We start from the raw sequence: 17,072 nt of genomic DNA on the forward strand, positions 1-17,072 counted from the left end.
ATGAATATTTCTAATAGCATTATTTACTCTCCATGTCAGACAGTGGTTTGAATACTTCCATATCTTGGTGAGATTTGCACGGTCAGTAAAAATAGCTTCACTGTTTTTAGTTGATCTCCTGCATCTACTTCTGTTCACAGTAATTGTCAGAGTTCAGCTGTGTTCTGTGTTCTGTGTTCTGTGTTCTGCACATAGTGCCAATCAAGATTCAAGAATTAATAGAATGAGAGACTTAGTCTTATATATTCATTTAGCATAAATTTTGAGAATTAGATCATGATGGTTAATGAAATGGTACAACGTTTTACAGCTAATAAGCATAGATAAGTCAAGAAAAGAGGAAAATTAGAAAAAAGAAGGAACTCACATGCATGGCCTCCATACTACATGTGATTTGTGAGACTACTCTCTCAAGGTCCACGAACAAGAGAATTGAAATAAAAAAATGGAAGTCCAGTTCATCTTTAAATGTCTAAACCAGAGACATTACTGTTGAACCCTTGCTCTTCTTCCATGAATAGGTCCCATTCTCCTTGTTTCCTTCCAAAATGATGGGCATGAAGGATCAAAGGAGGTAGAAGATGTTGAGAAGTTTCCATAAATGGCTGCCATGACCCAGACAGGTAATTCATTTATTACTTTCCATAGGAATTCCTAAAACAGCAAACAACAGTCTGTGTGCAATGCAACTGCAGTGATGGCTGTTCTTCTGCAAGTATGGAATTTAGTTAGGGTTACACTGGTTGTGCCATTGTTAAGGTTGGCAATCTTCTTGAGCTTGGCGACGACAGTGATGATACTTGTGGAGAAGGTATTTGCAGGAATTGTGAGTTTGGTGGTGAAAGTTTTTAGTCTAAAGCCGGAGAAACGGTACCGATGGGAACCGATGAGCCCAGACTTGGAGACCGGAAACTTGGCTTATCCTATGGTGCTTATTCAGATTCCAATGTACAATGAGAAAGAGGTAATTAAACATGGTTCAAAATATCAATCTTCCACTTTTCTTGTGTTCTTCTTCTTCTTCTTCTTCTTCTTCTAATCATGTTAATGAATAGGTTTACAAGCTCTCAATTGGAGCTGCATGTTGTCTTGACTGGCCTTTAGACAGGATGATAATCCAAGTGTTAGATGATTCTACAGATCTAACAGTGAAGGTGAGACAGAATTATGCTTTAAGCTGTTGTTATGACATTATGACATTTTCTGGTTTGAATGTTAGCAGGATTTGGTTAAGCTTGAATGTGAGAAATGGAAGAGCAAAGGAGTGAATATCACTTATGAAGTAAGAAACAATAGACAAGGTTATAAAGCAGGCGCATTGAAGGAAGGAATGAAGCATGACTATGTTCAAGAGTGTGATTATGTTGCAATATTTGATGCAGATTTCCAGCCAGAATCTGATTTTTTGATGAGAACTATCCCTTTTCTTGTGTATAATCCTGACATTGCTCTTGTCCAAGCTCGGTGGAAGTTCGGTTAGATTTCTCTGATTTAGTCACAAGATTTAGACAACAAATATATAGTCAATGAATAACACTTTCCGATCTTTTCTTATGTAGTGAATGCTGATGAGTGTATGATGACCAGGATACAAGAAATGTCACTAAATTATCACTTCAAGATTGAGCAAGAAGCAGGCTCTTCTACATTTGCATTCTTTGGTTTCAATGGTACAATTGCATTGCATGCTGAAACATTAGTAGTTTTTGGTCCTACTTGTCATAATTTACAAATCAACATGTTAAATTCTAGGAACTGCAGGTGTCTGGCGTATCAAAGCCATTGACAATGCAGGAGGATGGAAAGATAGAACAACTGTCGAAGATATGGACTTAGCTGTCCGAGCAGGGCTTGAAGGTTGGAAGTTTGTCTATGTCGGAGACGTTCATGTATGTTTTTCCTTTCTCTTTTTTGTTTTCTGTTTATGTCTTTAATTCTACTTTTATCTTTAGTTGATGCTTAATTTTAATATAGGTGAGAAGCGAGTTGCCGAGCACCTTCAAGGCGTATCGGCATCAGCAGCACAGATGGTCTTGTGGTCCTGCAAATCTGCTCAAGAAAATGGCCATGGAGATCATGAAGAATGAGGTAAATTCCAGAATTTTAACAAACTACTTTTTATGAACTGGTGAAACTTACCAGCATATTTTCGTTATATATGTGCAGAAAGTGTCGATTTGGAAGAAATTTCATATGCTATACAGCTTTTTTTTTCTTGGGAAAGTCGTTATTCAGACGGCAACATTCATCTTTTACTGTGTTGTGATCCCGGTTTCAGTATTAGTACCTGAAGTTGAAATTCCTCAGTGGGGAGTGGTTTACATCCCAACATTGATCACAGTTTGCATAATTTTTGGAACTCCAAGGTAGAGAAAGGCATCAATTACCAGCCTTGCATCTCTTATTAGAATCCAAGTTTACATGAAGTTTATATCTGCTGAGAAGAGTACATTTCTGAATTTTACCACAGCTCAATTCATCTGGTGATCTTTTGGCTCCTTTTCCAAAATGTCATGTCTTTACACCGAATAAAAGCCGCTTTAACTGGACTACTAGATGCAGGGAGAGTGAATGAATGGATAGTCACCGAGAAGTTAGGCAATGCACACAAGCCTAACAGCACTGATAAATTCAAAGAAAGCTCAAACACTCAACCACTGATCAACAAGCCTAAGACAACTCAAACCAATATTTGGCAAAGGTACATGGTAAATTTGATATTGTGGTTTCTTCTTGACCGATAAATTTGAATAAACGGTATGTTTATAATTCTTCTTGCTGCTAGATACTATTTTTCAGAAATTTGGGTTGGTTTGTTCATGTTATCATGTGGCTGCTTTGATCTTGCAACAAGACGGCAAGGTTACTTCATCTACCTTATCCTCCAAGGCATTGCATTTCTCATCGCCGGTTTTGGATATGTCGGAACATATGTTCCTGGTTCCTAGTCATCTGCTTGCAACACTGAATTCAACATCAACATTTGCAGAATATCATGCCAATCTTTTGTGCCTGCACTTACACTGCTATTCATTCCTGTTTAAAGACCAGCAGAAAAGGTTGGTTAAAAAGATCTTGTCAATTGGTGACAATTGTACTTAAACAATCAGGAAGCTGCAACAAGAGCGGAAAGAAGCTTCCTTATTAGAGTACAATTTTGTAATCATTACTGACAATTTTATTTATTCAATTCATATTCTATGTAACATTTCTGCAGACAAAAAAACAATGAAGTTCTGTGAATGAACCAAAGAACTTAGGATTAAATCCTGTATGTAAGCATTACTCTTGGCACTTCTCCTTACTGAATGTCTGCATAAATACTACAATCAGAGAAAGATCTACTTGACTTACAACTTCAAATAAACATTTGACAAATAACCAAAATTCCCACTCTTGGTTAATAATTTTTTATCGCAGATAAAAATAATTTTGTGTAGGAATTAGTGCAGTTAGAATGCAAGGTCTGGAAGATGAGTGGGAAGAACAGAACATATGAAGTTAGAGACAATAGACTTGGGTATAAAGCCGGTGCTCTGAAAGAAGGGATCAATTATGCTTATGTACAGCAGTGTGAATTTGTTACTGTTTTAGATGTTGGTTTTCAGCATGAATCCAATTTTTTGCTTCAGACTGTGCCTTTCTTTCTGCATAATTCTGAGCTTTCTCTTCTTCAGGCTTGATAGAAATTCAGTATGACTGATTTATCTTTTTCATGCCTGTGAATCTATGTTTCAAGTTTCAATGTTTTGTAGTAAATTCTAATGAGTGTTTGATGACGAGGATTCAAGAGATGTATATCGATTACCATTTTAAGGTTGAACTAGAAGCCAGTTTGACAATGTGGTCCTTCCCCAGTTTCATTGGTGACTAAGTCTCAATGTTTTCAAACATATCAACAGTATGAACTCTGTTTAATCGAACATTTCTTTTTACGGGAACTGCCGGAGTGTGGAGAATTAATGCTCTTCTTGAATAGGGAGGCTGGAAAGATCGAATGCAGTGTAAAAGACATGGAATTGGCAGTTTGAGCAAGCACCGAAGGATAAAAATTCAAATTTGTCGGCAATGTCAAGGTACATTGAAAATTTTACTTTGAAAACCTTAAGACGATCGACAATGTTGCATGTTAATCACAATGTACATTTAAATTCCAAGCGAATTACCGGGTACATACAAGGCCTATCTCAATCAACAGTATCAGTAGTCTTCTGGTTCAGCCAATTTGTTCGGCAAGACAACTCTAAAGATACTAATAAAGGTTTGACGCTTGCGATTAATGTTGTTTCTGCTAACTTCTAGTTTTCTTAAGGTCGATACTGAAGACAATACACCACAAAAAGAAAATTATCAGAAAACCCAAATCAGAAGTTCATGAAAGGTCATCATCATCTCTTATAAATCAACTTTTTGTGTTCCAAATCTTGTGATCATTTGCAGGAACTCATATTTTATACTTGGTTGGTTCATTTGCAAGATTTACATCCCAGAGCTGACGGTTTCATTAGCATGTTATGACTTGAATTATGCAAACGGGCGCTATTACATTTACACCTTTTCACAGTCCATTGCATTCCTTATCATGCGTTTCTTGGGCATGTTCAGACCATTGTTCACAGCAAATGAATATGAGATGTTTATTCCATTTTAGTATTTCCGCATGTCCATTCTTCAGTTAAGCTGCCTGCAGCATTATAACAAGACATTTATCAATTTTCTAAATAAGATTTCCATAAAAAAATAAAAATAGAGCATTCAGTTTGTAATTTTATTTTCCTGTTGAAGACACCCTTTTGATTGCAAAGACAAGTAACATGCTGATCAAACTCATTGTTGTATTTGTATAAAAAGATGTTTTGTTTCAAATTACAATGTACCAAACAAATTGCAATAACAGCCTGCCAACAGACAGAGATAAAGAGGATACGAAAAAACAAATATTTCTATTATCAATAATCTCAGGGTCAGAGGAAAAAACCAAGCTTGTGGGTTGTAGGAAGACAGCAGCCTATAGAAAGGTGACCTTCAAGACCTTTTGATAAGCTATCTTCCACTGCACAGGCTGAGTGCATGCAAATCATTACGCTCGGCTTGTTGACCATGTTGCCGCCGTACTGATCATCTGTTGTTTCCTCAATACTGCCACTCATAGCAGAATCAACTTCCCAATGCTGAACAATATTGGAATCACAATCAGGTTTAAGCCTCTTGTCTGGTCTTGCCATACCATCTGAGTTCAGTACTGCCACATTGCCACCTTCTGTGTCTGTGAGTGACTTCCTTTTTGATCCAGGAAGCAAATTCAGTCCTAGAAAAAAAAAGATGAATGAGCAGCAAAATATAATAACAAGGGTCGATGTTGTATGATAGAAATCCACATTATGACCAAAATAGACAAGTTTGATTCATTACCACGAAATGTGCTGGAAATGCTTGGTTGTGTGTCCATGTCGCTGCAGCTACAGCATGGATCTATAGTGCTACATTTTGATTGATTAATTCTGCACTCAAAACAAAAAGGCTGAGCAAGTTTGAATTTCATCGAATCTTTTGCAGTGAACAATGACAGCTAATCACTGGTTGATACACAATGAAGTATGACGGCAACAGAACAACCTATCAGTGTCAAACTACTTGGTAGGTAGGAAAAACAACTTCAACACACTCTTCTATTACTATCGATTTGAGCATTCAGTAGCCATGGTATGGTACAGATCCATATGAATAATAGACGAATAGCAATCAGTATTTTTGTGCTGGCATTGACTGATCTGATCAGTGGTATTTATGGAAAACACCAACAATGTAAGTACAGAATGTATAGGGCTGTTTTTCACAACATGAGTTTTGCCATCAGATTGTGTTTAATGTAATAGCAATGGTATAGATAATATAACACCTGTACATATGCTCCACAAAATCATCAATGAGAACAGGCCAAGCTCCTGCAAATGAGTTGAAGTAGTTAAATGTAAATTTTGAACGATATTTCTTTACTATTATAGCATAATCTTATGACAACTAAAACCAGTTTAAAGAGAAAAAAAAAAAATTGCAACCACCAAAACTATCATTTAACCCTGAGCATTAATAGAGCAGAGGCTTGGGGATTTTGGACCACCACAAATAACCAAGAAAAAGCTAAACCATATATTTAGTATGTGAAAGTACAGTAATGACGAAATAATGAGAAGAGGCGAGAACTGACAAGACAACATACATAAATAAGCTTTTTGATAAGAGTAAATAACAAAGTAAACATGATTGGCACATACATTGCTTGTAATGCAAGATGACCTTTCTCCTGAACCATGATGTTGGACTGAATATCTACTTTAAATTGCAAGAGAAAGCATTTTGCTTTGAAACAAAAAAATAAAGAGGAAGCATTTCCCTCAAGGGTAAAGGAAAACCTTCTGGCCTGTTTAAATTTATGTAAAGAAGCTTTTCCTTCTCATTTGACAATTTGACATGATAAAAAAAAAAAATTTAAAAAAAGAGGGATAACTCTAGACAAGGCAATTGATCATTTACAAGTGTGTGCAAATATTTGGTAATAACTAACTGTTGCAAGATCAGCACCACAAATTATTTAGAGGTAGTCTTATTCTAGTGTAGTGTAGTAGCATCACACTTTCTATAACAGTTTCATTCTCTCAACAGCAATGATAATCATATCATTTATGACAAGGGGTTACTTCAGCAATTGAAGATATGTTATATACAGCAAAAACCAACTAAGAGCAAGCCATATTGAACTTGACAAACATATGCAAATTCTCACTGTAAGTTCTAATTTCATGCACAGAGAGACAATCACTTACTGCACAGAGAAATAGATTGCTTCAAACAAACAAGAAACAACAGCATAGGTGTTATATTTCACCTATTTCTAGTATTAATTGTCAATAAGCCCATAACATGGGCTTGGTAATTACCTTTGGGATCATAACCATCAAGATCTTCATTCACACAACGGCTGAATGCCAGGAGTTGACGCCAAGCATCCTCAGATATATTATACCGCTGGTATTTCTAAATTAAGCCAGAAAGGATGTTAATGTCCATCCAGAACAAGAGAAGATAAAATATTTCTAGCCAGAATGATTAGAAATAATTTGATGTGATTGGAATTTGGAAGACTGTCGTAATTCAAAATCAATGTCATAAAAAAGAAAGAACAGGTAGAAAATCACGAAATCAGAATATTTCAGTCTTGTAACAGAAACCATCACATTTCAAAATCTTGATACAGGCTAATTCAATGCTACATTTATGCATGAACTTTTATTGTCTGTTGATACACTAAGTCAATAAAAATTTCTGTGCGCCCACATCTTAATGGGGCAAATACATGCACAATACAATACAATCTATAAAGCAAACGTGCATATACAACATCAAGAAATGATCACTGACAAGTGTTTGTTGCAACATGTTTTGAATGAGCATGTTGCCTGTTTGGGACATAATTTTTGTTAGTTTATGGGCTCATATGTGTTATAATTACTTATCCTTGTAGATGGGATGGTTGATGAGCATTCGCCAAAAAAAAACGATGCCAAAACGATTAGTTCGCAAGAAGTTCAGAGGGGTACACGGCCATGGGATCATTCTCCATGGGCATGGTGAACAATTCAAGACGATACCTGAGACAAGCACGGATGTGGGAAGCATCGTCCGTGGCCATGGAAGGACGGAAAGGAAACATTCAATGGCCAAAGCGCACGGCCATGGGAAACCTTACCACGGCCATGGATTTGACAATCCGAGCAAACACCCGGAAAGGCAGAGACGTGCACGGCCGTGGGGACTAATTCCCACAACCGTGGGAACTGCTTATGCAAATTAGACGGTTCAAAGACAAAGAAGCGCACTGTCATGAGTGCTCTAGCCAAGGTCGTGGACAATCACGGGATAAGGGTATCTGGGTATATAAGGCCAAGTTTTAGAGAAAATAGGGGGCCTTTTTCTGGACAAAAGGAAGAGGCGGTTGTTGACCTAATTTGGAAGGAAAAAGAACCATCAGGCAAGGGAGGAGACCTTGAACAGAATCAACTACAACCATTCATCATCGCTTCCGTCTTCCCCATTGTTGGTGAAAAGGACCAAGCGTCATTCGGCCGTCCAAGGAGAAGGATTTATTTTCATATTTTAATCATAGACTTAAGGGAGTTTTCGTTTGCTAAAAACATGTATTCCTTTCAGATTTTCAAGTTTGTTTTGTATTGCTTCATGAGGAGCTAAACCCCCTTTGGTGGGTGCTTGAACCTGAGAACCCCGGGATGCTTTAGTTGTGGTTTGGCTTACTTCCTTTAATTCAGATTGCAATTGAGTTCGAATCTTATGTTTTTCTTGCTCATGACCTTTGTAGTGACAACATAGGTTTTTGAGAATGAATGTTCTGGTGAAGAGTTGCAAGACCCACTAAAATAGGTCAACCAAGATTGGAGAGGGAGACAAGAGAGCCAAGGGTAGAGAAGTATCCACTTCCCCTCCGATTGATCACGGCTGCCCTCGCGTTTCCTTGTTCTTCATGCAATCATACAAATTCCTTTGACGTGAGAGGTCATAGTGAAGAATTTTTATTGGATTTGGGGTTAGTGATCTTGCAAGAGCGCTAGCCTATTTCAAAAACCTAGTTGGTCAACCGGGATCCCTAGATCTTCAAGAATTCAAACAAGCCCCTTATAATGTGACAGGTAACAGGTTGAGGGTTTCTATTGGAGTAGTCACCAATCACCATGTAAGTGGGATTGGGGTACCTTACGATCGCCGCAACTCAAGTAGTTTAAATTAAGGAAATTCGTGGGTTTTGGTTCTTCATTTCTAGAAATCCTAGGGGATCAGTGTTCAAGCACCTGCTTCATCATCTATTGATTGTTTCCTTATTCTTTCTCTGTGCTTTTAACCTTCATCTTATTGTGTTAAATTGTTATTTCTCTAATTGTGTTTAAGGCTAGATAACAAGATCAAAGTGATTGCTAGTAATTTCTTTCCTTGTGAATATGATAACCCAATCTTTAGGTTTTTTTATTACTTTGACACCCGAGCACTTACGGTACACATACGCAAAAAGCGTGCCAATCAAAAACATCTCTAGCAACAAATAATTTTCCAGGATTAAAAAACTATGCCAATAAAGTTGGATCCAAAGAAATAATGACACAACAGGTTCCAAGTGAAACATAATTGTAACCAAAAGTACTGAAGCAACACATTCGTTTACAGTGCTAATGTTAGAGGAACCACAAGAAACTCAAAAAATGAAATAAAGCAGCTTTATACCTCAATAAACTCACACCACTGATTAAGTAATCGAAACCTCCCAGTTAGAACTATCCTCCATGCAGTAATAGCCCTGCTTACAGCTGTGAAACATTCAAAACCCAAGAAAAATTTTAAGGTAAGGATAGAAAGAGAATAACACATGGAAACAGCAAGATAAAGCAATTATACAGGAGTTACAAAATAACTTACTGATGCTTTTCTGTCCATTTTCACGGCAGACGAAGAAGACAAAATCATAGAAGCAGTTAAATTTCAATGAGTCCGCCTATTTAGCAGTCATAGCAAATGGTTAATATTCAGGAATATAGCCAAATAATCCTATTCAGATCCCGACACAACGATTGCCATTTTAAAGAATGGAAAAGATAGGAAAGAATAGAAATATTGTCAGATCAGATATGCATGCAACCTGAAATGAAATGGCACTCACATAGTCTACCCATTCATTAATCAATGGTGAAAAGAAAATATTCAAGCATGTGGTTAGTTAATCCCATTCAGATCCCGACAAAATAATTTGCATTTTAAAAACAGAAAAGTAGTTAAAGAATATCCATATTATCAGGCATGCACACGATTTGGAATGAAATGGCACTCACAGAGAGGTCAAGACATGCCATAAGCTTGACAAGATCATTGAAGATTGCATCCCTGCCAAAAAATGATGATAAATACATAATCATTTTTAAGAATATCAAATCAAGGAAGTTTAACTCAAGTTATGCAATGCTGATATAAGTTATGCAAGCTGAAATAGCATAGACGTAAACCATTTTAAAGAAGGAGTCTAACTGAAATGGCAGAAGATCTGAAACTCAACAAATACCTTGATGGCCATCTTGAGTCCAAGGATTTTGATAGCATAACCAGAGGCTCCCTTGCACTCAAATGATTGTGTTGTGAAACAATATCTGAAATAGACGACACTAAGACAGTAATTTCTCAATAACAAGAACCATATGCATCAACTAATCAGGGTTGAACTAAGAAAGTAATTATCAAGAATTAAACAGGTAGAATAACCAGAAGTTCATACATTGAATCATACTAACACTCAAACAAAAAAAGAAAGTTTTTTTTAGAGCATACAAACTATGCATCTGATATAAAGGTTGAATCATGTATAGATCTTCATAAAACACACTAAAATTCAACAAAAAGAGAAAGAAAACCAAATGCTTGGTATCAGAGACAGCCCAAGAACTTCCCAAGTAGCGAGGCTCCACCTAACACCACTCTAACCTCTAAAAACCAAGAGAAATTCCTCTAAACTCCTCAAACGCAATCGAACCTCAAGAACCCACTCAAAACAACAAGATAAAGAATAATTGGCCGAGAAAAAAAGAGAAATTTTGGGTTCAAGAAAAGCAGAAGCAAACCGCAGTATGTAGCATAGATCTCAAAGATGTCGGCCCGGCCACAGAGAGGAAAGCCCATGGCTGATCGGCGGCAGAGCTAGGGTATGAGAAAGATTGCTTCTTGGATCGAGAAACCCTAGCCCGAGATCGGATTGGGATGAACGAAACGGCTCAAAACCCTGTTATCCTCCCCCTCTTCTTTCTCTCTCTCTCTCTCTCTCTCTCTCTCTGCATCTCTAATAATAGAGTTTATATAGGTTGCAGCTGTGGGAGGGTAAAAATGTAATTTTAATGATAAATAAAAATTTAAATTTCTGTATGACATTAGATAACTTTTTTAAAAAAATTAAAAGAGAAAATTTTCAAACTCATAATATTTTATAATTTAATGAAATTAGGTAACAAATCTATTATTTAAAAAAATGGAATAAATTCATAGGGGCCAAGTTTTTTTTTAATCAGAAAATTATTACCTCAAAAAAACATATATATATATATATATATTAAAAATCATGGCAAGAAATAGAAATTAATATTTTGAATTGCTGAAGGATTTGTGAAAATTTGTTTATTAAGAAATAAAACAGTGACCAAAGGGCTTGTAGCCTAGCGGTACCCCAGTTCCCTCGTTGGAGGAGACGCGAGTTCGATTCCCTCTGACCGCGCTCCCCAGTTTCAAGAGGGTGAGGACGTTGTGGCAATTCTCCCGCCCGCCGCCCCTGAGAGTTGGGACTTGTCACCCTACCTCAAAAAAAATAAAATAAAATAAAACAGTGGGGTTCTTATTGGTAGTAGTCACTTCTACCAATATTTTGACAAGCTTTGTTTTTTTAAGCATTTATAATGGTTTAATTTTCAAATCAAGTGGGAAACAAGGAGACTTTTTATAAGTTATTTTTAAGTTCCACATAAATAGTAATATTATCAACCTAATAGTCTTTGGTTTGAATATGTATGTTTTCCCTTTTTTTTTCCTTTTATTGAAGGATGAATAATAGATTATCTTGTAGATTTTTTTATTTTAAAAAAAATGCAATTCTGCATTGGGAGAGCAAGAGTTATTTGAGAATTAATTTACTTATAAATAAATTAAAAATATTTTATAGTATTTCAAATTATTTTTTCCACATGCCAATTTTTCTAATATATATTCATGCACTCTTTGCAACAACGCACGGGGCCGGCACTAGGCATAGGCGACTAAGGCCTATGCCTAGCCTCCATGATTTCCCAAGGCCCCAAAATTTTAATAAATTTTTATATTGTTTTATAAAAAATTATATTTAACATTTTCATTTATTATTATCCTATCTATATATGATGATAGATATAATTATCATCTTGGAGATTTTAATTTTTTTTTTCCACACAAATTTAGCCGTATAATAGAACCCACAAATTTTTCAAGCCTCACAATTCATTTTTTTAAATTATATTTTAAATATTTATTTATTATCATTCTATAATTCTATCCATATAATTATCTTAAAAATTTTAACTTTTTTTTAACTATAACTCTTAATTTATTATAATATCAATGCATAACAAATTTGGCTTATAATAAAGCCCCTCAAATTTTCAAAGTTTCACAATTCATGTTTTCTTTTAAAAAAAAAAAATATTTAATATCATCCGATAATCATATCCATATAATTATCTTGAACATTTTAATTTTTAAACTATAACATTTATAAAATGCCCCCACAAATTTCTAGGACCTCACAGTTCATATTTTCTTTTTTAAAAAAATTATTTTAAAACTTATTATTTACTATCGTATCATATGATCCTATCAACATAATTATGATTTTAAAAAGTTTTAATTGTTTTTTAACTTTAAAATTTATCTTATTTAATTTATTTATGATAATATTTTTTATTTTTATTATATAAGTTATTATTTAATAAAAATAATTAAAAATATATATTTATTTTGATTTTGCCTAAGCCCCATTTTTCTAAGACTGACCCTGCAACAAGGTCCTCTAATTTTATCAATACCAATAACAAAAATTTAATAAGTTGAGCTTGAACTTGTTGCAATAAACCATGCCCCATTGTTTGGCCTATCTGGATAGCTTGAAAATGGCTGCATTTTCAAGTTCAATTCGCTTACTTTATCTATATTATTTTGAGAATCAATTACATGTTTTGCTTTTGAATTTTTGTGGCCTTAGCTAGCAAGAAGCAAAAAATTATTCCTCTACCGGCTAGTCCTTTTTAGAGCTTTTTATGTTGCTCTAGAAGGACACTCTATTTACATCCAGGTGCTGTATTTGTTTCTTTATTTTCTCTCAACTTTTAGTTAACTTTTTCTAATTTATTAGTTGTTAGTCTCTTGTTATTTTTTGTTTTGTACTCTTAATTGTTTTTAATATATTAGTATTTTATTCACTTTATAAAAAAAATAATAAAATAAACGAGTTTTAATTCAACTCAATCAAGTCTTGAGCAAAGCTTTAGCTACCCCTTGAAATTTAACCTCAGAAGTCAGAACTGAAAATAAAATTTAAAGAAAAAAAGAAACATAACACAACCGTCAATATATATTGGAACACTTTAATTAATAATTTATTTATGTCTAAATTCCAGTAGACTTAGTGCTGTAAAGAGCTTTACACTTTATGAAATGCTTAATTAGTCTTAGTAATAATAATAATACATAACCAAATGTTTAACATTTAAATATAAAATAAAAGGCTTCATTCACTGAGGTGGCTTTGGAGTGTGACGATCATTCGGACCGGAACCCGGGTAATCCTCCTTCTCAATATCCATTCTCCCTTCAATAATATCTTCATCTTCAAACTTAATTCCCTGTTATAATTCATTAATCACCATTATAATTAATTAATTCCCTATTATAATTAATTAATCTTTTCTTTAACTCATATGTATATAATGAACAAGAGTAAAACATGCATGTACCTTATAAGCATTGGTAAGCATGGGGATTTCTCCAACTTCTTGAACTAGTTTTTGAGTTCCTACAAACAAGACAGGTGAGTAAACAAGTAAGTGAAAAAGATCAAAGAAAACTAAATAAATAAAGGGAAAAGAAAAAAGAAAAAGAAAAGAAAAGGTTGATTACTTGTTGAAGGGATGGCAATGGAGCAAGAGAAGAAGTGAGAGAAAGCCAAGAGAAGAACAAGGAGATGAGTGAAAGTTCTCTCCATCTTTGCATATGAAAGCCAAGTATCCTCCAATATATATATTTATATTAACTTAAGGTGGGTGTCCACAGTGGAGGTGTTATTAATAAAAAGAAGTCAAAAAGAATAGGGAACACACTGTGTATTTAGTGCTTATGGGCACCTACCTAACTTGCAAGCACTAGTAGTACTACTAAAGAAAGAAGTTGTCTATCAACTTGGTGTTCTATATGTAGTGTAAATTTACATTTGTAACCTTGTGTTTGGTGAGAAAGAGAGTGGTGATTGGTAAATGAAGAGTTTTTCATGGATTTATGCATTGTGTTGAATTTAGATGGGACCTTGAATTGGTTAGTGGGTTGATAAATGTCAAGAGGTTGAGAGTGGTGTGGGGATTGAAGAGATGAAAATCAAGACATTGGAGTGACATTGGGATGATGATTTTGCAACATCATTTTTATTATAATGGTTAAATAAAATTTTTATTATTTATGTTTGGTATTTGATAAAAATATTTATTGTAAAAATATTAAAAAAAATCGGCTTCACAATAAAATAGTAGTAATTCATTTCACTCCCACATGAGAAGTTGAGGATTCAACTATGTGTCACAACAGTGGTTGAAGATCTTAATTTTTTCACATTTATTAAAAAATATTTATTATTACAGTAATAATTGTAATAATAAAATAATCATAATAAAAATAGTAAAAGAACAACTTGATCTCTATGATGGGATGGATATTTTGGCTAAATTGATGAGTGGCATCCTAGTTGTGGTTAATTTACTATTGCTTTATTGTTGTTTTCTTTTTAGTTGAAAAAATATATATTTATTTAATTTATAAATAATATATACTTTTTAAGATGTAGAGAAATAAGTGATGCACAAATGGGTGTGTTTTATAAGGAAAAAAGAAAAATTGGAGACAGATGGAGTAGGAATGATGGCATTTATGTGCCAAGCTTTAGTGGCAAAATTAGTGGTTGACAAAAGAGGAAATATGGATTATGAAAGCAGAGAATGGATCATTTTGGTTTTAAGATAAGATTGACCTTATTGCTTTTTTCCCCCATAAAGAAGATATGCTTATGTGGTATTTCACTATTTCTTTTGCTTCTTTGTGAATTTTAAAATGTTAAAAATATGAGCATTCTTTTGGAAAGTTTTGTGTGTGGACCATCGTAAAAATAGAGTAATAGCAAATTAGTATGTTCTCTTTCAATTGTATTTTTATTTTGAATTTCATATATATAGAGTTTTGTGTTTTTACTGAAAAGACGAGTTTAAACCTCAGTTCATATAGAGTAATGACATAGGTGTGTGAAAATGTTAACTCTACATTTATGCACATCTTGATACAGTTTGTTTATATTTCATTTTAAAAAAATACAATTCAAACAAAACACAAATAAAATCTATTTTTTTTTTTAAGAAAGGCGATAAGCGCCGGAATCCAGAGACGAACACGTGGGGGAGCCGCACTCACCACCAAACCGTGCCCTCACCTTGCGTGAGATGGAGATTGAACTCGAGGAGCCACGCTCGACACTCGAGACAAACACCCTACGCAAGGGACCTGATGCCAATAGACCAAATGGTCTATTGGCAAATCTAATCCTTTCATTTCTAACTTTTTTTTTTTTTAATATATTTATTTTATTTATTAGCTCCACTTATGTTAGTTTATGTATCCAAGTGGTGTGTACATATGTCTTTGTGTGTGTGTGTGTATATATATATATATTCTCAACAATATTTTAGTATTGTTTCTTCTTTTACTTACAAATTAAGACTATGTTATGGCACAAACATAAATTTTAAAATTATAATCTCACTGAAAAACTTTTACAACAACTGACTTAACTTTTAATTGATTAATATTAACTAAATTAAATAATATTATATAATTAATATTAATTAATTATAAAAATATTATTTTTATTCGTATGTTCAGTCAAAGCAACTATATTGAATTGTCGGGCTTCTGAGTTAGATTTAGATTTAGCTGTAAAGAGTTTGACTTGATTAAAAATAACATCTGAATTTGATTCATTTAATTAATATACTTTCCTATTATATTTCAAAATTAATCTTTTTCTTTCTAATTTTTAATTTAGGTACGCACAATTTTTAATTCTAAGTTAACTTGAGCTTAATACAAAACCTTTGATAAATCTCCATTCTGTTGTCATTTTTTTATTATTATTATTTTTTTGAGACCAAAGGTTGTCATGCAGTATTTGCATTGTCAGATGTTGATTCCTAGTGAAGTGTTATTATACTATCAATACAGTTTTCTTAAATATTGATAGATCATTTATTTAATCTTTTCATCAACTAAGGTAAGATGCTCAAGCATATTTCCTTTGATTGATCATTGCCTTTGATAGGGAAAGTGCACATTCATCATTTAATTAGTCCATGTGGTCTTTGTTTATTGTTGTCCTTGTTGTTACAAATTAATTAATAAATAAATAAACAATGTGAGTGTTTATCTTTTTTTTATATAATTACTTCCCGGAAAATGAAAAGAACTAAATTGGAAGATACTGAACCAACATTCAAGTACAACCTTAATTTTTTTGAGTCACAAGTAGTGACAGAACCAAAAGCTAAACCAAGGGGTGCTAACTTCAACCTAAAATAATTATAAATATTAATTTAAATTTAAAATTATAATAAATTAGCATTTCAAATAAATATCAAATATATAAACCACTGACTACTACTATGAGATGGAAGTTGAATTTTTCAATTTTGCATATTTTAAAATTACACCAAAATAGCTTCACGTCATTTATTTCAAACACCTATCATTCAATGTGGAGAAGATGGTGATAGACCAATGGTGGTGGTAGTGGGCTTGGTGGCTTGAGTCCAAGAGGAGAAGAAATTTAGCATGATCTACGAAGCTTGAGTGGTTGAGCACAATACCTGAAACAATAAGAACTTGAAAAAATTTGAAGTTTTTCTAAGCTATGATATCTAACTAGAGTGATTGACTGGGGTAGCATCAAGGTGATTTCTAGAGTTTTAGGAATCTCGAGACGCAAACTGTTTCTCGGATTGGTAGGGATAGTGTGGGAAAAGAGATGACTTTGTCCTAAAAGATGATTTCCATTGTTTTTTTTAGAAAGAGGAGCGGGGCGAACCTACTAGAGACCCAGAGACATGCACAAGCCTCGGTGGAACAAGTGGAGATGGGGCCGCGCTCACGTGGGAGCTGAAATCACCCATGCACAACTACTATTCACAACTCCCAGAAAT

At 34.1% G+C, this 17,072-nt stretch overlaps 2 protein-coding genes across 3 annotated transcripts; one reads left to right on the top strand and one right to left on the bottom strand.

The window, feature by feature from the left end:
• Nucleotides 1–478: 478 nt before the first annotated feature.
• On the top strand, nt 479–3,246 carry LOC120282332 (probable glucomannan 4-beta-mannosyltransferase 11). Its single transcript, XM_039289127.1, has 10 exons — nt 479–623; nt 696–964; nt 1,056–1,154; nt 1,223–1,475; nt 1,560–1,670; nt 1,753–1,889; nt 1,975–2,088; nt 2,167–2,366; nt 2,471–2,701; nt 2,786–3,246. Exons 1-10 carry the CDS (start codon nt 602–604, stop codon nt 2,946–2,948), a joined length of 1,599 nt encoding a protein of 532 aa, XP_039145061.1. The 5' UTR covers nt 479–601; the 3' UTR covers nt 2,949–3,246.
• A 1,564-nt stretch (nt 3,247–4,810) lies between these two features.
• Nucleotides 4,811–10,870, bottom strand: LOC120282203. Of its 2 annotated transcripts, none has more exons than XM_039288959.1 (9): nt 10,671–10,870; nt 10,118–10,202; nt 9,891–9,942; nt 9,481–9,490; nt 9,289–9,371; nt 6,939–7,035; nt 5,900–5,945; nt 5,413–5,501; nt 4,811–5,308 (listed from the first exon to the last, which is right to left on the bottom strand). In XM_039288959.1, the coding sequence occupies exons 1-9, from the start codon at nt 10,726–10,728 to the stop codon at nt 4,965–4,967; spliced, it is 864 nt and encodes a 287-aa protein (XP_039144893.1). In that variant the 5' UTR covers nt 10,729–10,870; the 3' UTR covers nt 4,811–4,964. The 2 variants fall into 2 exon arrangements, with proteins under 2 accessions (XP_039144893.1, XP_039144892.1); XM_039288958.1 differs by having other exon boundaries at nt 9,481–9,556.
• Nucleotides 10,871–17,072: the final 6,202 nt, after the last annotated feature.

The sequence above is a fragment of the Dioscorea cayenensis genome, chromosome 18 (genome assembly GCF_009730915.1).
Source record: "Dioscorea cayenensis subsp. rotundata cultivar TDr96_F1 chromosome 18, TDr96_F1_v2_PseudoChromosome.rev07_lg8_w22 25.fasta, whole genome shotgun sequence".
Classification (NCBI taxonomy): domain Eukaryota; kingdom Viridiplantae; phylum Streptophyta; class Magnoliopsida; order Dioscoreales; family Dioscoreaceae; genus Dioscorea; species Dioscorea cayenensis.

Coding starts and splice junctions, on each gene's coding strand:
- LOC120282332 (XM_039289127.1), top strand. CDS start 602: ATGGCTGCCATGACCCAGACAG. Junction 1,671..1,752: donor TGCATTCTTTGGTTTCAATG/GTACAATTGCAT, acceptor GTTAAATTCTAG/GAACTGCAGGTGTCTGGCGT. Junction 2,702..2,785: donor CAAACCAATATTTGGCAAAG/GTACATGGTAAA, acceptor TCTTGCTGCTAG/ATACTATTTTTCAGAAATTT.
- LOC120282203 (XM_039288958.1), bottom strand. CDS start 10,728: ATGGGCTTTCCTCTCTGTGGCCGGGCCGACATCTTTGAGATCTATGCT. Junction 9,943..10,117: donor GACTCAAGATGGCCATCAAG/GTATTTGTTGAG, acceptor ATTTTTTGGCAG/GGATGCAATCTTCAATGATC. Junction 9,557..9,890: donor TGGCATGTCTTGACCTCTCT/GTGAGTGCCATT, acceptor ACTGCTAAATAG/GCGGACTCATTGAAATTTAA.